The following is a 21,634-nucleotide window of genomic DNA, read 5'->3' on the forward strand; positions in this document are numbered from 1 at the left end:
AGTCACAGTAAATTATCTTCATCAATAATTTACACAAATTACAGGTCTAGATAGGATTGTCCTTATACAGTCTGAGTGCATTCCAATTCAGATTTTCTGGGCTAGGTAGGCTAAAGTCAGATTCAAACCTCAGGGCTGAGAAGATCTCCAGTTGTGAGGAATGTTGTTGAACACCACCTTGTCAGACGGAGCACGAGTCGGTGCTTTGCCAGGGTAAGAGTTCTTTGCTAAAACTGTTAATTCCAGTTAGGACTCATTCGGTGTGTACCAGCAACCTCCACAGATTTGTTTTGTTTTGTTTTGTTAAACCATTAAAGAGTTGTAAATATAAGACCATAGAGCTTCCTTTCTGTAGCACTAAAGTTTAATCCCGTTCAGCAATCTGAATTCTTCATTCTGGAATTTTCATTCCAAATATGATTTCATCCTTTAAGACAATTTATATGTGTAAAGCCAGAGGCATTGAATCACACATAAAATTCAGTGTACTTGAAATATATAAAAAAACGGATCTCCAGCTAGAGAACACAGTTACAAATACTCTAATTCCAGTGCTTGATGTAGAGCCAACAGGTCTGAGTGACTTGATATCCTCCAAAAGGGCATGTTGTGCTGTGTGGTTAAGAGAGGGGGGACGGGAAAAAGAAGGGGGAGGGATGGAGAGAGATCATAACTATGGTCTCAGTGAAGCAGCCATACACACAAGGATGTGGAGTCCACCCAGGTTCAAGGAAGGGAGTCTAGGAGAGGGATGATCATATTCTAAGGCTTGGTAGCATCAGTATGACATTGTCAAAATAATAGAGAAATAGATCTGAACTGGATATTGATGATAGGAAAAGTACATATAGAGGTTTCTTAGGTAGTTGACTATTTATTGTAGAAAGTATCATTACCAACAGCAGCATCTGGGAAAGCAATTTGGGCATCAAAATCCTATGTGGCTGATGGAAAGCAAATTTTAATCACTACCTCACTCCTAAAGTTCCATCGCCCAGTTAAAAACAAAATTTAAACATGATAAACTTCCTGAGCCCAAGGTCTTTTGTCTTTCTGAGAGGAAAAGAGTGAGTCCCTTTCTATGTAAAAAATAATTCGAAGCTGATCTATATAAGGTAGAAAATAATGTGGAGATGATCAACTCTCTTACTTTTCTGGAGTAACTGGTTTAAGTCCATAGAGTTGACCAATTTATTTCACTGGTGTGGGATTGAGAGAAAGCACTCTTGCAATCATTTTCACTGGGGGAGAAACAGGCAAAGGGACAAAAAAGGGTTCTTCTGGGGAAAAAATCCTTAGGCATTACAATGGTTTGTGGCCCTACAAAAATATACCAGTATCTGGTATCTGTGATGGCTTAAAATGTCATAGTGGGATGTGCTCAGAAAAAACATGTATAAAATAACTCCATTGTGGAGAATGAAAAAAAGGAACACTGTCCTAGAGCAATTAAAATCAAAGCATTACTTGTAATTTTTGGATGATGGCATCTTATAGAATATATATTTATATATTAATTTGTATAATGAAAATACAGTTGTATAAAAAATGAAGAATACATTTTATTATAAAATTAATCATTAAAATAAGAATCACTATTGTTACATAATTCTTTGCTGTCTAAAGGATAGCCAGTAGTCCCATGTGGTTATTGAGCACATGAAATGTGGCTTGTCCAGTTCAAAATATATAGTGAATGTAAAAAAAGAGAATATAAACATCTTATTAGTAATTTTCATATTTGTAATGAGTTGAGACATAATATTTTATATACATTGGATTAAAATATATTACTAAAATTAATTTGTCTGGTTTTTTTTACTTTTTTAAAAAAACACAGCTTCTAGAAAATTTAAAATTACAAATATGGTTTGTATTATATATTTCTATGGGGGAATGCAACCACATCACTATTCCTAAACTTTGAAATTTCTTCTTCATTTTACAAAAAAACTCTATATTTTTAGGTCAAATTAAACACATAAATTCACCTAGAATTACATTTTTTTTCCATTCAGCTCAGATCTATTTGTAATAATAAAACAGTACTTAGTATTTCTGCACATGCGATTACAGCTACATTCAAAGAAAAGCATGCATTATGGTCACTAGAGAAACCAACCACCTGTGTTTCAAAATAGAATTATAAGCCTTCACCATCACCAAAACTGTACCTACATAAACAACCATTTGGAAATAGCATTCTGACCGAGGTTCTCATCCTCCTGGAGTCATCCTTTTTCTCTTGAAGTTTTAGGTGTAAAGCAGAAGTCACAATAAACTGGTACACCAAATCTACTTTTCATGCTATAAACAACTAGGGTGTAAGTTTTCATTTTCAAAGGCATATACTGTTTCTGGTTTGGAAAAGTGAATTTTATTGCCCTGACCCAAATATATGTGAATGTCACATAGGCTAAAAGACATGTAAAATGTTCACTTGTAGTGGCTTGCACTGACTGCTATTTGTTGTGTGTTATTGTGGTATCAACATGAAGATTAAAACAGCATGGACTCAGGACACAGACAGACTCCAGAAGACATTTCTACTGTGTGTGACTGGAAGGATTTTAAATAGTAGTCCGCAATGAAAGTTGCATTTCTGGAGGCTGCATCCCTGACGCATCATACAGAATGTCCATTGGCCAGTTGCTCTCTAGGGTCACTGACTGCTAATTAAGACCCAGGCCCTCTGTGGGAGGCTGAGCCTGCACAGGCTCTCTGAGTGTAAATGGCTGCCAACACGTCAGCACACCTTCTAAAGTGGGAACTCTTACTCTTTCTCCATTTTGCTTGATTTGAATTGACTACACACACAAATCATTTCCTTTCTCTTTTTATGAAAACTCTAAACTTTTCTAGGAAATTGTTTATGTTGATTTGGGGGGGATCAGGTAAACATTTCAGCACATGGGAGTGTTTAGTGAAGGCTTTATTGATGATGATTTGAAATCTCCTCAGGATAAAAAGGGCAGCATTCTTTCTATTGAAACAATATAAGCTGATGTGTCATTGTTTCCAAATATTAATTCATCATTTTGCTTTGTTTATAAATTATATCACTGTTGTCCTGGCTGGATGATAGTTTTGCTATCATTCAGGAGAAGGAAGCAGTATGTCTCTGTTGTGTTGACCGACAGTCTGGTGTCTGGGCCAATCCTGGTATCATTCCTCTTTTGAACTTGGACCAACCATTTAATGGTTTTTAACTGCCTTGATTTCTTCAGAAATATGGGCCAGATGAAAAGGCTTATTTAAATACCTAGGACCTAGGAGAACTTCTGAATATGTTCAAAGCCAGCTGCTTGGCTCCAATCACGTACCAGTGGCTCACCAAAATAGACAACACGCTTCTAGAAGATGTGAGGCATGTTGCCTCTAAGTCTCTACAACAAGTTGTTGGCACAAAAGGATCTGAATAGTACATCTCATTCCAGTAGCGCTTATTAAATTTTCTCACAACAGTTTCTCCTTCGGCTATTAAATCTACCCTCAGCATTTGTCATCCGGGAGCATACTTGCTACCAGGCACACACAGGGAACATATGGCATAGGAGAGGATGGGGAAAAGGGTAAGAACTGAATCCCATGATTTTCTATGAAGCTCATTAAACTTCTTTATATTGTGAAATTTCATGTGCTTAAAATTGGTTATTTCCCCCCATCTTATAGACCATTATATCAGTCTCTCTCTCTCTCTCTCTCTCTCTCTCTCTTCTCTCTCTCTCTTTCTCTCTAACACATACACACACACACACACACACATAAATATAACTAAATTTTCCTGCATTTCCTGTCAAATTTCAGGCAAAAAAAAAATGCTAGACTCCAAATGGTTTATTTGAATGTAAGTATTGACCTTCTCATGCTCTTACTGCTTCGCAGCTATAAATTGAAATCACTTATCAAGCTGCCATTGGGCCAAACTACAGGAATGCAAACGAAAAAGCTTGCATTAGAAGTATCACACCAACATTGTTTGAGACAGGTTACCTTTTTTGCTGCCTGTTCTTCTTCTACACCATCCCCAATTACAACATATACTACTTTTCTGCCAAACCTTTGCATTATTCGTTCAAAGCAACTTTCTTTTCCTGGAAGATAAATGAGATAAAGTTCAGAGTGAAGTTACCTGGTTAGCGGCATGCTCCTCATCTCGGCCATCTCCAATCACAACATAAGTTATGTTAGTGCCAAATCTGGACACTATACGCTCAAAACAGCTTTCCTTGCCTGAAAAACAATGCACTGCTTATTCTTCCAGCCATTGCATTCATTAACCTAAAGATTCATATAAAGTGGCAAGTTAATTTCTCTTGAACATCAATCACTTAAAACTAGCTTACAGCCTCTGGGTTAATGAAATCAACAAATATATTTGAACAATTTAAGTCTTTACTTGGGGGCAGATTATCAAACAAATATGTTCCGTGCTTCAAAAAAAGCTGTAGGGTCAAGCATTTGACCCAGAGAAAATGTTAGTATTGTTCACTCCACCAAAAGGATATAGAACATCCTTGCAAGCAACTGTAAGTTTTAACATTTATCTTTTCATTTGATGTATCACTTTTGCCAGTTAATTTTAAATAGTATAGACAGGTAAGCTGAAAACATTATTGTGAACTATTGAAGGTTCACCTATAAGGAAAGAGGGAATATACTAACATGTGGATTTACCTTAACATATAACTTTTTATTCAAGTGGCTGGAAGCTAGTCTGCTCAGATTAAGTGTACTAAGAGGGCTGTTTGGGCCACAGAACTGGTGACTCCATATCCACTGACTGCACTATGGGAATACCACCACGCAGGATCTCTACTCGTTCTTCAGTTTTATAACTTTGGCATTATTCTCTGATTTTCACTCCCAGAATGTTCATGTAGTCATGGTTACTTCTGTACTTTTTCTTAATCTGGTAGTTCCAAAAAATACTAACTTAAAGGAAAATATAAAAATGATTTTTTTTCAGATTAAAAATTAGAAATAGTTTGGCCAATAAATAAATATTATCCTTACTAGAAGAAATGCTTATCCTGGTATAAAATTATTTGATTTTTCATAAAGCAAAATTCTATATATTAATCCTGCTAGCATAAATACATACATTTATGCAAAAATGAATGGGGTTGAGATCAGGGCTCTGAACTGCAGTGCTTAAGACAATGTAAAATTTACTTTTTCAAAGACTGGCTCTCTTTCCCTGCACTCCCGAAACAGCTGCAACGACGGCTCCTTTTGCCTGTGTCAATATCAAAACTCTGCAAGGCCGGGGCGGGTTATTTTTGGGAAGGGATTTTAGGATTTTGAACTTCTCTTGTCGAGGTGCCAGAGCCTAAGTTTGTTGACCTTCAGGGCACATTACCCAACCCATCTATTTCCCCAGGCGTTTCCTTGACAGACAGAGAATACACGCACTGTTTTCTTTAACTCTTTCAGGATGGCAGAAGTTGATGAAGTTTTGTTTTTGAAAGTTTACTAGAAGTCTTAGTCTGTGAAGGGCACTTCGAGTAAAAGATGACTCCACAAATCGATATTAACCAAATAAGCAAGGTTGTCATCCTTTGATTGCTACTGAACATTTTTGGAAATGTGGGTTTCTAGCCATTCATGTGTTATGAATGTTCCAATTACGTTTTCTAATTCATGAAATTATTTTTTTTTTCTGGAATTAAGGACACTAGTTCAAGCCATCTGACACTCCCCTGACAAAATAGTATTTTTATGTTAGATTTAGATTACATATGCAAGGATAAAATACTATGTACCATGTTAAATAAAATATTAAATGCCACGGATAGAGATACTGTGTATTATTCGGAAAACATGTGCAACGATGAAATATATCTATAACAATAAAAGCATAATATGCTAATTAGACCAGACATCCTTCCAGATGACCTTCCGAACAAAGCTGGGGCTGCAAGGGAAGCCCGGGTCCCAGGTGCTGCAGGGAAGCCAAGGTCCTGGGTGCCAGAGGGAAGCTGGTGCCGGCAGCCAGGGGAAGGAAGGCCTACTCTTGCACACATGTCATGCATAAGGCCTTTAGTATGTATATAATAAAATGAGTCAGAACTACCCAGTTGCTGGGTTCAGACAACAGGTTTTATAAAATTTGCATTTGTAAGATGAGTTGGAGGGGACTTTGTCATTTGAGTGCTATCCAAATGTGCTTGATATTCTAACAGCAAAATTGATGACCCAGAGAATCATGCAGAGACTCGCATTAAGAAAATCCCCAAACACAGAAGTGAACACATTTCATACAGATTTAGAGGTAATTTTCTTACCTATTTTAGTTGCACTGTAAATATTCTCAATGGGGAAAGCACCTCCTAAACTATAGAGTAGAACCTTCGCAAGTGCTGGGATCAGTTGCGTTGTCGTTACCAAGACATTTACGCAGTTACTCCTAAGACAGGGAGGAAATACACATATTTGTTTTCTAATAATAAATAGTCTCTATGAGTGCAGATTTTAAACTATCACTGTCGTCTCAATTCCATAGTAAAAAGCACCTGATAATCTAACCATTTATTCAACAGTTATTTATGAAGTGCCTATTACATGGCAGGCACAATGGCAAATGCTAGAAATATATCCCCAAGTGGGGAAATAGAAGAAAGTGGTCAAAAAGTTGTGGATGTATGGGGTGTTTTTCTCCCCTTCTGGATTACAAGATAGATACAGAGACATGCAAATAAGACACCAGCAATATTAGATGTGTTCTGTAATAACTGTCTCATCAGGTCCCTGTGGAACCTCAGAGAATACCTACCTTAGCCTTTAGCAACCAAGGTTATGAGAGGGAGGATGGCCTAACTCTAAGTTTTAAATGTATCCAGAGCAGGTGTTGGTTAGGGTGACAAGACTCTGAGTCCCCGTGTGTTCAGACCCTGGGAAAGTAGAGGACATAGGCAGAAAGAGGGTGATAGGATGGGTGACAGGAGTTTTGGGATTTTGTACAAGAAATAGCACAGATGATGGATCCTGAAGAAGGAAACCTGGAGAGGATCCTTATTTAGTACAGAAAGGGCTGAATCCCTGAAGCTCCTCTTCAGCAACAATAAAGGGCAATTGCATTAATGGCCAAAGTTTTGTCCTCTTCAAAGGTCCTCCCTTTGAGAGTGAGAGTCTCTCATTCTGCAATTTACAGCTATTTCTTTCATGGTAGTACTGAGGTGGGGAGAAAAAGGAAACGCCAAGAGAGTGGAGACTGCTGTGAGGCAGAGACCCAGGAAGAGGAGATGGTGGTCCTCCTTCTATGGAATGTTGTGTCATCCTACTTGGAGGGGCTCACAGCCACACCTGTGAAATCGGGAATCATACGGCACATAGCTATGGACCTTTCTCTGTTAGATAGTCTGTATCATGAGTTTTTAATACATATTGGTGAGGGCTGTAAAACATTCTCTATATTAATTTTCAGAAACCTGGCCTCAATAATAATCTCTATATAATTGGATTATGTATAACACACATAGAATCTATATAATCCTACCTAATAAAAGAGTAATATGCAAATTGACCCTAACTCTGCTATACCCACAAGCCACACCCACCAGCCAATCAAGAGCAGATATGCAAATAAACCCAACCAAGATGGCTACAGCCACAGAGAGCAAGGTTTCCCAGGCAATGGAGGAAGCCAAGCTTTCCGCCTGCCCTTGCAGGCCTAAGCCTCCACTCAAGCTACAAAGTTTCAATTATAGAAGATAAACAAATCCAAACAGAAATGGCGGCAGCCACGGAGCTGGAGAGAGCCGGCCAGGGTTGTCCCCGGCAACAGAGGAAGCAAAGCTTTCTGCACATCCTGGCCAGCCCAGGCCTCCGCTTAAGGCTACAAAGTTTCAATTATAGAAGGTGAATTAACCCCAACAGAAATGGCTGCAGCCACAGAGAGAGGAGGAGGCTGGGCTCCGCTCCAGGCTACAAAGTTTTAATTGTAGAAGGTAAATAAATTCCAGATACCCGGGCTTCCGCTTGGGTCGCCAGGGTGCGTGGCTGGCCTGCAAACCACCACAGGCCCCTTGCTCAGGTCACCCCACACCCCAAGGGAACCCCCATCCTGATCCAGGACACCCTTCAGGGCAAACCAGTTGGCCCCCACCCCTGCACCAGGCCTCTATCCTATCTAATATGCAGATTGACCATCACTCCAACACACAATATGGCTGCCCCCATGTGGTCAAAGATCCTGTCCCCATGTGGACACAAGATGGCCACCACAAGATGGCCAGCAGGGGAGGGCAGTTGGAGGTGATCAACCCTGCAAGGGAGGGCAGTTAGGGGTGACCAGGCCAGCAGAAGAGGGAAGTTGGGGGCAAACAGGCTGGCAGGGGAGCAGTTAGGCATCAATCAGGCTGGCAGCAGAGTGGTTAAGGGGTGATCAGGCTGGTAGGCAGAATCGGTTAGGGGCAATCAGGAAGGCAGGCAGGCGACCAGTTGGGAGCCAGCAGTCCTGGATTGTGAGAGGGATGTCCGACTGCCCTTGAGGGGTCCCAGATTGAAGAGGGTACAGGCTGGGCTGAGGGACACCCCCACCTCCGTGCACGAATTTTGTGCACCAGGCCTCTAGTAATTTCATAACCTTTGGTTTTTAACTATCTACGAGACCTCTTTTTAGAAATAATGAAAGCTGTTGAACTCTTCCCCAGAGACATACACATTCCACTACGTTTTATACAGAATTTCAGGGCCTCAGAAATCCTCACCCCCCAGCTTTCTTGACCTTTGGTCTCTGTGTCACCAGTTACAGAGATCTCAGGGCAGCAAGTCTCATCATAAAAGCAACCTCCAATTGTTAGACAATTCTTCCTCTCATGGAGCAAGAACCCTCTTTCTTAGGATTCCTACTCAGCAGTCCTAATTCTCTCCTTCACAGACACAGAGAAATGTAATTTGTTTTCAGCCTAACGTCTCAAGTAGTTGAATTGGTATTATTGTTCCACACATGACTCTTCTTCAGACTAAACCCTGTGGTTCCTCCCTCCAACTGTTCCTTTTATGTGGTTTCCACAGCCTAAACCCTCTGGCCATTGGAAACAAGAGGCTTCAAATATGTCACAGCCTGTTGGAATGTGGTGCCCAGAACTGAGCAGAGCACTCTGTCCTGGCTTTCCCCAGCCTGACCCAGGGGGCCACTGCCCTTCCCCTCCCCACTTAGCCTTTCTGTTATCAGTGCAGTTGCTGGTCATGGCCCATGCCTAGGAACCGGGCACAGAATTTGACACACTCCTTCACTTCCATGTTCCGAATATTGGACTCTCCTTCTACCCTGCCAAGGTTTTTCTGTATGCTAACTCAACCAGCCCAAATATCCTCTTTCCCCTGAATTGTATGTTATCCACAATTTGCTAAGCATGCATTTATTTACTCATCTTACTCAGAATTGAAACTAAGGAATAGGATAGTACAAAGACTCATCCCTCACCTTGCTAGCTATGACTTCCAGATTTACATTATTTTATTCATTAGCATTCATGCACATGCTGTTCAACTAGTTATAAATCTATTCAATACTATTATCGACATTAACAAGTCAGTACTTCACAGCTTAGTTCAAACAGCACCAAGGTTACAATTTTTTCAAGAGTTTTCTTTTCCTTTTTTTAAAAAAATATATTTTTATAGATTTCAGAGAGGAAGGGAGAGGGAGAGAGAGAGAGAGAAACATCAATAATGAGAGAGAATCATTGATCGACTGCTTCCTGCACACCCCCACACTGGGAATTGAGCCTGCAACCTGGGCATATGCCTTGACCGGGAATCGAACCATGACTTCCTGGTTCATAGGTTGACACTCAACTACTGAGCTACCCCGGCTAGGCTTTTCTCTTCATTTTTTTGATGTATTTCAGTCATGCATATTATCTACAATGACATAAAGACTTAAAACATCCACTCTTTGTATAGACAGTGCTGTTTTATTTTTGCCATCATTTCCTATACTTCGTCACCAACAGTGATACCATTTTTAAAAATTAGAAATCCCATGATCTTCTGTAGGGATAAGTGGTTATGAGGAGAGAAGGGTAGAGAGATGGGATCTCCTGGTTATTCTGAGAGGCAGCAACCCTCATCCTTTACCCCAAAACACACACACAATGAAAATCATTGGACACAGTGAATTGTTAGGTCCCTTCAAATACTAAAATAGTCTAGAAAAGTAAAACCTATTTATGTATGTTGTGCCAGTAAGACTATACCTTTAATACAATATATATAGAAACTGCAACAATACCACTTACCTAGTACTAATAATTGATAAAGACTTAAGTGCATTTGTTAGCCAGGAGTCTGTCAAACCTTCAATCTCGGCCCTTAGCTGCAGCCATGCGTCTCTCTTGGCAGGGCCAAGCAGTCCTGCAACACCAAAAGCAAGGCAGGGTCAAGAGATGAACATTATCCAGGAATACCTAGTTTGGTCTCCCTTCTGTCTAGGTTAGATAATTTTTATTCCAGCCTATATCAGAAATTGAGAGAGAGACTGATTTATAGTAGCATTATCCTTCATTTCAGAATTGATTATCCATTCATTCATTCCATAAGTATTTATTGAACAACTTCTAGATATCAGGTGCTGGGCTGAACACTGGGATGTAACCATGAAACAGTGGGCAACGGGTCCCAGTTTCTGCCCTCACTGAATCTGGCACAGTGGATGCTAATCACCTGAGGAGCTTTGACCACTCCCCTGCCTGGGTCCCACTCCAAGGCTGTGATGCAAGAGGTCTGGAGGGGAGGTCAGGGTCTACCAGCCTCATGTAAGGGTTACCATACCTCAAATGCTTTGGCTGTCTGAAAATGTATAGCTTCTTAATAACCATAATCATTACCACTCTGAAACAGTAATGATGGCATTACCACATGTAGCTTAGAGAATGTTTCTAATATTTGTACTAAAGCTGTCAGAAATATTTTGTTTTATGACAAGTTAAAAATTGTGTTGAAAATCCTGAATCTATGACACAGTTACAGACAATGGTTGAAACTATGTTGATGTTATGATAAGAAAAAAAGCATGCTAATTTTTTTTGCTTAAGTCCTTCCTTTTATGGCAAAACAAGATCATGTAAATCTATTATAAAGAAAAATTTCTTATTTTAATTGTATTTCAGAATACTGGGAACACATACATAGTCCTTATCCCAATATAGAGATGCTAACATGTCACAGCAATGGGGGAATAAGGACACATATGTAATACCTTAATCAATAAAGAAAGGAAAAAAAAATTAATATGTTGTGTCATGGCCTTATGATGGAACAATATGCAGCCACTAACTATGATATTTACAAAAAGTTGTGATGGTGGCAAAGTGTTTACAACCATGAAAAATAAAGGCAAGATTTCCAATTGTAAAAAAAAAAGAAAAAAGAAAGAAATGAACTTTCATGCCATTGTTTAAACTTTTTAAGATATACGATTATTTATTAGTAATCTTGTTAACTTTGAAATAATTTTAATAAAACTCTTCCAGAAGGAAATAGTAACATACATGGGTGATAAAAATTCAGATTTTCCAAAAGGATATTTATTTTAAAGTTAAACGTAGCACCCACAATTGACTTTAAATAGAATACTTATTTACTTGATTTTACAAAGTGTCTTATATAGAGCATTAGAATGAATAGGAAACCTGAGTTGCCCTCCTTAAATCCTGGGCAAGTCAGTAGCCTGCAAGGGCCTATTGCTTATTTGGAAATGAAGGTCATCCATATGTAAGCTTCCTTTTGGTTCTAACATTATTGTGTAGGGTCTGTATTTCTTCTTCTTTTATAGTTACTGAGTATCTATTGAGCATCTGTTATGTATCTTAAGGCTAGCAAGGCACTGAGGATATAGGTGAATGGACATACACTTCTACCCTCATGATGAGTATAGGTGTGTTTAATATGGATAAACATTTTATTTACTATATTGTATTCAATGACATGTATGTGGATATACATATACATATGTATAGTATGCACAAGTATATTTGGTTGTATCATTCCACTTTAATTCTGGTTTATTCATCATTCTTCTTTTTCATTTTTAAAAAAGAAAAACAAAGCCCTGAGAGAAACCTTTTATGTGACCTCATGGCTAATCTTAGGATCTTGACCTAAAATTGATCCTAATAGTAGAGCTCATCAAGGTTTATGATATTGAGAAGCTCATTCAAGATCTTACTTTTAAAGTCACAGGTTTTAAAATATATTTTTAAAATTGATCTCAGAGAGGAAGGGAGAGGGAGAAGAGATAGAAACATCAATGATGGGAGAGAAAATCATTGATTGGCTGCTTCCAGGACGCCCTCTACTGGAAACCGAGCCCACAACCCGGGCATGTTCCCTGACAGGGAATTGAACCGTGACCTCCTAGTTCATAGGTCAATGCTCAACCAGGGAGCCACACCAGCCAGGCTGATGTCACAGGTTTTGATAGCATCTGTAATATGTGGATGAATATAAAATGATTTAGATATTACCTTCAAAGTATTTGAACTTTTAAAAACCATGATAATCATAGTTCACACTGTACATGGGAAAGACATAGTCAGATAACATACAATTTTTAAAAGGATAAAATAGACTTCTTAAAGTTATCAAAATGAAAAAAGCACTTGTTTATATTTATTTCTGGTAGGATTCCAGCAAGGTAATGCTTGCTAACAACTCTGTTTCCATGATTGGAGCTCTCGTCTTTAAACAGGTTTTCCCTCTGCTTCCATCAGTCCCTCTGCCTGGTTTTCACTGGTAGCGTCCTAGCTGAAGAAGGTAAACTGAATGTCCTGCTGTCAATCTTGACTAAGTACCTGGGAATAACGAATTCCCAATGCCCTTGACAGAGCTGCACATTTTATTTTGCTGTCAGGTCTCCACCCCCCTACCCACTCTAAGAAACTTAATATTTTAGCTCAATGTAGGTCAGCATGAGCTCTTGATAACTTATTTCATAGTAGGCCAATCTCTAACATGGAACATAGAATTACAGTTCAAATTCTATCTCTATCTAGAGTGCCTTTATTAGAATTAAAAAGCCACACATACCTCCGACATTGTTCTTGTAGGTGTTGTATAATTCTTTTACTCTTCTGTAACGAAAAGCCAACTTCCTCATCCAGTCAACCCCTCCTCTTACACCTGTTGGCAAACAAAGGTTTGCACTACTTGCAGCTGCATGGAAGCCATCAGTTGCAAAACTGTAGGTACTGCAACACCCAAAATATATTAAAAAGAGATAAAAGAAATAATTACATGTGAAAAACTCCATAGCTGAATTTCTGTAGGAAATAGCGTGCTAAAAGGCATGGCTTACCTTAGGTCCTGCCCATTATCATCAGAGGAGACATCATCTATATGAACTTGATCACACTCCTGTTAAAAATATTGGAAAAGTTACTTGTTTTTCCAATGATGCTTTTCACAATACTTAAATGTTTTTCCCATCTTCCCATTTCGATCAGGCCATGGCCAGAAGATGGCAGTATTTGCCCACTCTCTCCTGCTGAGAAATGGCACCATTTCTACTCTCTAAAATCTAAATCCAGAAGAATGCAATAAAAAGGAGTCCGAGAACATATGACATGTGGGCAATTTAAAAAATAATAGTAGTATTAATATTATTGGTAAGAAACTCTCTTTTGAGTCTTCATAATAATCACTGGTGTTTCCTTTCAGCCATTTCTCCATTTCTGCTGTGCATACTTAAGTACTGAAGCCAAGCTAAACCTGAAGATACACAGAACTGTTTGGTCTGAGCACCTCGGGTGGTTACTATTATTTATTATTTGTTGAGCGGAAACAGAGGGGCTCAGTGATTAAGGTGCTCTGTGAGATTTCTATGACTTCCTACATTGTGCTGGGCCATGGATGCCATGAAAGAATTCACGCTGGTGTTATTGTAAAAGGCCTGGTCTTTTAATACAGGAAAAAAGCTAATAACCATGGAAGGTGACATTTTCTTTTTTTTCTTTTGCTCAAGTTTTAAAATCTTTAAACTAAAAAAATACTTAAAAAGTAAAAGGGAAATAATGAAGAATTACCACATCCAATGTGCTACAAAATCAGAGGAAAATAAAGTGTAGGTACGTACACCCAACAATTGGCCTGATTTAAATTGTAGTGTGCTCAGAACAAATGGTAACTTTCCTGGATAAGAATTCAGTTCTTCTTTACTGTGCTTTACTTACTCTATCTTAAAATAATCTGCAAAGTTCCAGTGAAATAGTATCTGACCAAAGGTTGAAATTTGCCTAGGATACTAATCTCAGAATAAATATGCTTTAGCCTCTTGGACTTCTTCCCTCCTCAAATTACTTGTCCTACTCATAGATTCTGACTGTATACATAATGCTTACCATTCAAAACAATTAAAAATTATAATCTTTGAAAATAGGATGCCATAGTAAAAAGAAAAAGCTTTCCAGCTATTATTTTTATTTATTATAGGACCTGAAAATACCCGATAGTGAAATTTTGCTATTTCATCTCTAGCTTTCCACATTGGCTTTAAAAAATATATATAAAACCTTAATGACTAGCCCAGTCAATACAATTTTAGTACATAAGTTGAAAATACATGTGAATTAATTTTAAAGGTTCATAGGATTTACATAAATTATGGGTTTAGTAAATTTTGAATAAATCTCTACCTATAGTCACAGGTAAGAGAAGGCTCAGTAAAGCTAATCTTACTGGAAACTCCCAGAGGGGATGTTTGGGTCACTTGGATATACCCCCACTAAAGGCACAATCTGGTACAGAGTAATCACTCAATGATTCTTTGTTGAATAAATGGCAGAAGTCTAGACATGTTATCATTATTGACAGAAGTACCAGTTATTTAATTTAAAAAAAATAAAACTTTATTGATTTCAGAGAAGGGAAAGGGAGAGAGAGATAGAAACATCAATGATGAAAGAGAATAATTGACCCGCTGCCTCCTACACACCTCCAACTGGTGTTCGAGCCCGCCACCTGGGCATGTGCCCTGACCGGGAATCAAACCCTGACCTCCTGGTTCATAGATCATTGCTCAACCACTTAGCCACCCTGGCTGGGCAGTTATTTAAATTTTTGAACATAAAGTTATGGTGATACGAAATAATATTCTAGATGGTAAGAACTGTAAGAAGATAGTTATATCAAGAGTGGAGGGGAACCATTGCACCAAAAAAATTATGATACCTAGGAATAAACTTAACTAAGGAGGTAAAAGACCTGTACTCAGAAAACTACAGGACATTGAAAAAAGAGATAGAGGGAGATATAAACAAATGGAAGAATATACCCTGTTCATGGATTGGTAGAATCAACATCATTAAAATGTCCATACTACCCAAAGCAATCTACAGATTCAATGCAATCCCCATTAAAATACCAACGGCATACTTCAAAGATCTAGAACAAACTCTCCAAAAATTCACCTGGAATAAAAAAAGACCCCGAATAGCCACAGCAATCCTGAGAAAGAAGAACAAAGTTGGAGGATCACAATACCAGATATCAAGCTATACTACCAAGCCACTGTTCTCAAAACTGCCTGGTACTGGCACAAGAACAGACATATAGACCAATGGAACAGAACAGAGAACCCAGAAATCGACGCAAGCCATTATGCTCAAATAATATTTGACAAAGGAGGCAAAAGCATACAATGGAGTTAAGACAGTCTCTTCAATAAATGGTGTTGGAAAATTTGGTCAGATACATGCAAAAAAATGAAACTAGATCACCAACTTACACCATACACAAAAACAAACTCAAAGTGGCTAAAGGACTTAAATGTAAGATGGGAAACCATAAAAATCCTACAAGACTCCATAGGCAGCAAAATAGCAGACATATGTTGTAGCAATATCTTTACAGACACAGCTCCTAGAGCAATGGAGACTAAGGAGAAAACAAACAAATGGGACTACATCAAAATAAAAAGCTTCTGCACAGCAAAAGAAATAATCAACAAAACAACAAGAAAGCCCACTGCATGGGAGAACATATTTGCCAATGATATTTCAGATAAGGGTTTAATCTCCAAAATTTACAGAGAACGCATACAACTTAACAAAAGGAAGATAAACGATCCAATCAAAAAATGGGCAAAGGACCTAAATAGATACTTTGAGAAAGAGGACATACAGAAGGCCGAGAGACATATGAAAACATGCTCAAAGTCACTAATCATCCCAGAGATGCAAATCAAAACAACAATGAGACCATCTCACATCTGTCAGAATGACTATCATCAACAAATCAACAAACAATAAGTGCTGGCAAGGATGTGGAGAAAAAGGAACCCTCGTGCACTGCTGGTGGGAATGCAGACTGCTGCAACCACTGTGGAAAACAGTATGGAGTTTCCTCAAAAAGTTAAAAATGGTACTCCCATTTGACCCAGTAATCCCACTTCTAGGACTATATCCCAAGAAACCAGAAACACCAATCAGAAAGAATATATGCACCCCTATATTCATAACAACACAATTTACAATAGCTAAGATTTGGAAACAACCTAAGTGCCCATCAGCAGATCAGTGGATCAGAAAACTGTGGTACATCTACACAATGGAATACTATGCTGCTATAAAAAAGAAGAAAGTTTTACCATTTGCAACAGCATGGATGGAACTGGAAAACATTATGTTAAGTGAAATAAGCTAGTCAGAGAAAGATAAAATATCACATGATCTCATTCATATGTGGGATATAATGATCAACATAATTTGATGAACAAGAATAGATCCAGAGACAAATGGCAGGGGGTGGGGTAGACAGCAACCAAAGGACTTGTATGCATGTATATTAGCATAACCAATGGACACAGACACTGGGGCGGTGGGGGCTTGCCTGGGGTGGGAATGGCTGTGGGGGGGGGGGGTCAAGCAGGGAAAAAGGAGACATATATAAAACTTTAGACAAGAAATAAAAATATATTAAATAAAAAATAATAAAAATAAATAAAAAAGAGTGGAGGGGAGGGTGAGAGAACGAGCTAAGAACTGAGGTCACGAGAGGCATGGCAGGACAGGCACTTAGGACGGTTCTAAGCCTCATTTTGACTGAGTATTCTTTGCAAGGAGTACAGCCCAAACTTTAACCAAAAGGGGCATTTTGCTTCCAGAAAAATCTCAGGGAAAAGTACTGCAAGCAACAGTAGTAGCTCTTTGAATTCTAAAAGAAAGAGTGGAAAGATTTAACAAATTAGCATGAAAGTTGGAAATAAATTTCTTCCCCCAGAATATGGAGGCAGCAAAGTAATTCTAGATGACAAGGATTACTTCTTATTTAAAGATGGTGACATTCTTGGTAAGTATGAAGACTCAATTAAAACACCATTGAAATGGCATCACGTGAAGTTGCCCATTTCCACCTAAGTTCTAAAATCTTTCGTCAGGTAAATAATTTCCATGTCTCTTTTACAATAAACTAATAATATCCAAAAGAAGTTTGGAGGAAATTTTTTTAGTTACCCTGGCAATTAGATGTTATTTCTATATTTAATATCCTCTTATCCTAATTTTTAGAGAAATTCCTCTGACACTTAAAGTATTAACTCACATGATTAATTTATACATTTTGCCCCAAATCTCTTTTTTTTTTTACTCCTGAGGACATCAGTATATCAAACTTATTGGGCCATGAGCTCCATATTTGAAGTTATGTTTGAGATTTTTCCAAATGGAACTTCCCTTTAAATTTATGCTTAGTTAGCTATGCTTGTTGACTTTGGACTCTTGCCTGAGAATTACACTGCAGTGAAAGCAACCTGAATTTCAATCAAGTACATTTTTAGAAAAATCAAAATAATTGTTCTTCAATTAGTTTTCACTCAGGAGAAATTTGCAGGAATCATCTTGGCCAAAACATGAAATACTAAAAACAATGTAATGCTTTGCTTTTAACAAATTTCAGTATAAGAACTCAAACATTTGGGATAATTCTGGAACTAATCTTAAATTCTTTAATTTTGTTTTATAAGATGACCGCAATGTTGTCGCTGATCTTTATCAGTTGTAATCCACAGCAGTCTTCTCTCACTTTTGTGAGCCAGAACTCCCTGGTGCCTTTTTTTCTGGAAGTTATTCTAACTGAAATAACACTGTATTTAAACAGAACATTCTCTTCTTCAGGGGAGTAGTGTGAACATTTGCCTTCTCTGCAGTTGGGCAGGATGTCCAGAAGTGTCTATTAGCGGGATTTAAATGTGTGTCTTCTAAAGAATTATGTGAAAGCAGCTGCTACTTACTACATATGATACAGTATCTATTGAAGGATTTCAGTCTCAAATTAGATTTTTAGGTTAAGAAAAGAAACCTTGAGAGATTAAATACACAAGGGTGGAGGGAGGGACCATAACAGGCTAATGATAGAGTTACTCTCTTGAGGAATTCTCCTGTTTGTCAGAAACAAAAATAGCTTAATATCAGTGATGAAGCCCAAAACAATCTTTGCTTAGAAGAGGCTTACTGAAATAAAAAATTGGGTGAAAGTAAAATTGACTTTCAAAATCAGATGCGGAAGGATAGTGGAAATGTATGTAACTCTACTGAACGATCTTGAAACCCATTGTTTAGATTTTGTTAGTTTTAGTATTTATCTTACTTAAGTCAGGAAAAGCTTTTGAGTTTCCTTGGGCACTTTGTCTGAATGTGCATGTGTACATGGGGCATGTGTGTGGTGTGCATGTGTGTGTGTGTTTGTGTGCATGTATGAATATTCAATCAATTCATATGCAAGAGACCCAATCACTTTTTTTTAATTAAATGCAGGATTGTTGGATACTAAGTTTTAGTGTTTGAGTCAAATACAATTTTTATCACATTCTAAATACAACTAAAAAGCTGTAATCATAGAAAGAAAGTCAATACCAATGTTTTCTCAGTTGATTTTTCTACCAGAGATCTTGCCAGGCATTTAAAAAATATTTTATATAGTATCTAATCCAAAATAAAAATGCTTAAAGCATCATAGCTGAGCACATGTTTGTGATATGCAAATATTCATGTCAAAAGTATTTGAAAATTCATTATATGCTACTTTCACTTTCTTTTGTGTTCTGTTAAAAGTTGGATGGCAAATTTATTCCATCTGTCTTCTAATGTGCCAGTAAAATAGCTAATGGGTCATTTAGTCCATTTATTTCTAGTAAAAAATAATTAATAAAATAAAATAAAAACTATGAAATTTGGATAAAACCACATAAAACTTCCTTTTTTGTTTTTTTACAGGTTTGGAAGGATTAATAATCTTAGAATTCTCTTTATAATGAGGCCAATCTATTTCAACCAACAGAAAAACCAACCTAAGAAGTTATGAGTCTATATAAAAATTCAAGTTCCAAAAAGGTTAAAATGTGTTTCCTATTATCATGTATATATAAAATCATTCTGTATACTAGACAGGGATCAGTAGTAAGATTACTTTAAATCAGGTTTTAGAGAGGTGATTATTATTTCTTATAATAAAACTGAAACACATGCCTAGAAATACTAATCATTCCTATTGTCCATTAAAGAAAAAAAAAAGAAATTGCTTTAAACAGACAATAATTTTATTATTCAGTAAAAACAGTGACTCACTGAAGAGAATACAACAAAATGCTATTACACAAGTTTCCAGCTCATTCGTTTATGGGATATACTGAACAACACAATGTTTGCTCTTATGTCTCAATTGTGAGTAAAACTGGATTTTAAAACCTTGCAATTAAAAAAAAATCTCATTGAAGACACTGATTATCTTGGCTTTTCTTTCTCACACACTTCTTTTTTTTCTTTATTGATTAAAGTATTACATATGTGTCCTTATTCCCCCATTAAACCCCCCACCCAACTCCCGTTCATGCCCTCACCCCCCTGGTGTCTGCGTCCATTGATAATGCTTATATGCGTGCATACAAGTCCTTTGGTTGATCTCTCCCCCTTATCCCCAACCTCCCCTCCCTTCCCTCTGAGATTTGAGCATCTGATCGGTGCTTCTCTGTCTCTGGATCTGTTTTTGTTCATCAGTTTATGCTGTTCATTATAATCCACAAATGCGTGAGATCATGTGATATATATCTTTCTCTGACTGGCTTATTTCGCTTAGCATAATGCTCTCCAGTGCCATCCAAGCAGTTGCAAATGGTAGGAGTTCCTTCCTTTTTATAGCAGCATAATTCAGCAGGGTATGGGGGCAGAAGTATGTGCTCTGGAGCCAGACTCCACAGTTTCAAATCCCAGTTCTACCACTTAGCTAGCAGTTACCATAGACATAATTTTTTATGCTTGTAACCCTACAATTCCACCTCTACAAAAATAATGCGGTAAACATATTAATTTCTAGAGGTTGTTAATTATTTAATGGAAAGCCCAATAAAAAATGTTGAACACAAAGTGGGGAGGATTCAGCAATCAAAAATCTCCCTCTTCATTCATAATATAGACAAACATTTTTACTCTACTGTGAAATCATGAGATAAAAAACTAAATTTAAATATGACATTTAAAAAAAGAAAGAGAAATCTCTTCCAGCATTGTGGTGCTTGACTGGGAAGTATTCCTGGTCCAGTGCCCAAGCTACTCAGTTATTTCAAATTTTATTGTCTGAATGCCTAATGACTCAGATCATTAACACCCAGATTATATACCTATTACAGGACCTATTCAGCTATTCTGAGGCTATTTTTTCCTTGGGTCCTTTCATTTTGTTGTTGTTTCACTTTCTCTTCATTTGAGGTTGGAAATGGAAAGATAAATTAGAAGAAAACAAGATAAAATAAGTGCAATCAAACCAGTCAGATGTGCAATGTAAACAGCTCTAGCAGTGTTTCATCTGAAAGGGGAGGAAATGAGGAATGATAATGCTGTCTAAAATTAGGTGTCAGGTTATCTACAAAATGTAATGACCCATGTTAGCACCATGAATAGCATCTGAGACTACTGTCTGGTGATTAACCTAAAGAGTGTCCTGGTTTATATTCCGAAAAAGCTAATGCTAATTCCAAAAGTGCACATGAATTGTATTTGAGACACTAACAGGATGAGGAACAGTGTAGTGTATAGGGGCACACGCAGATCTTCTGAGATATTTTTGTTCTAATTATGTGCCAGTATATAGATATAATTCGTTAACTAAATTTAGCTTTTGTTTGCATTTATATATACAATTTTCCTCTTGGCAGGAACTTTACTGTTCTCTTATGCTAAATTTCTATCTTTAAGTTTTCTTGAGGTTATCTGGTGTTATAGAAACCATTTAAACATTTTAATAGTTGGATACAACTATTCTTACCTTTTAAAATTCTTACCTCTAAATCATTAAAAAATAAATGCGTATCAGCAAGATTAAAAATCATTTCCTCCATTCGGAGTCCAAGGGTTACAGCCATGGGAGGATCCTGAGAAGAAAGTACACACACAATGAGGTAAAATTTCAGTAACTACAGTTATTATTAAACATACTTTAAGTGCATATTGTTGTGGGGGTGGGGTGACCATAGATTTTTACTTAAGATTCAAAAGATTTCCCAACTACCTGAAAAGGTATCTTTCCAAAGGGTTCATTTAAGACATAATAAGTATACAGACGCATCTGTGAATTTATAGGAATTTATATGAACATAAAAATGACCTAGGGAACGTTTTGACATAAATCTGTATGTTCATGA

General features: G+C 37.5%; 1 protein-coding gene and 1 pseudogene across 1 annotated transcript in view; one reads left to right on the forward strand and one right to left on the reverse strand.

Moving 5' to 3' along the window:
* Window positions 1-531: 531 nt before the first annotated feature.
* The window catches only part of EYA4 (EYA transcriptional coactivator and phosphatase 4), a 44,323-nt gene continuing 23,220 nt past the window's right edge, over window positions 532-21,634 (reverse strand). The window contains exons 8-14 of the mRNA XM_054722000.1: window positions 21,275-21,364; window positions 13,304-13,362; window positions 13,036-13,196; window positions 10,248-10,362; window positions 6,288-6,409; window positions 3,994-4,094; window positions 532-612 (exon numbers count right to left, since the gene is read on the reverse strand). Of these exons, the coding sequence (XP_054577975.1) occupies window positions 532-612; window positions 3,994-4,094; window positions 6,288-6,409; window positions 10,248-10,362; window positions 13,036-13,196; window positions 13,304-13,362; window positions 21,275-21,364 (729 nt within the window). The remainder of the gene's footprint in view (window positions 613-3,993; window positions 4,095-6,287; window positions 6,410-10,247; window positions 10,363-13,035; window positions 13,197-13,303; window positions 13,363-21,274; window positions 21,365-21,634) is intronic.
* Window positions 17,003-17,360, forward strand: LOC103283867 (10 kDa heat shock protein, mitochondrial-like; annotated as a pseudogene).

The sequence above is a fragment of the Eptesicus fuscus genome, chromosome 10 (genome assembly GCF_027574615.1).
Source record: "Eptesicus fuscus isolate TK198812 chromosome 10, DD_ASM_mEF_20220401, whole genome shotgun sequence".
Lineage (NCBI taxonomy): Eukaryota > Metazoa > Chordata > Mammalia > Chiroptera > Vespertilionidae > Eptesicus > Eptesicus fuscus.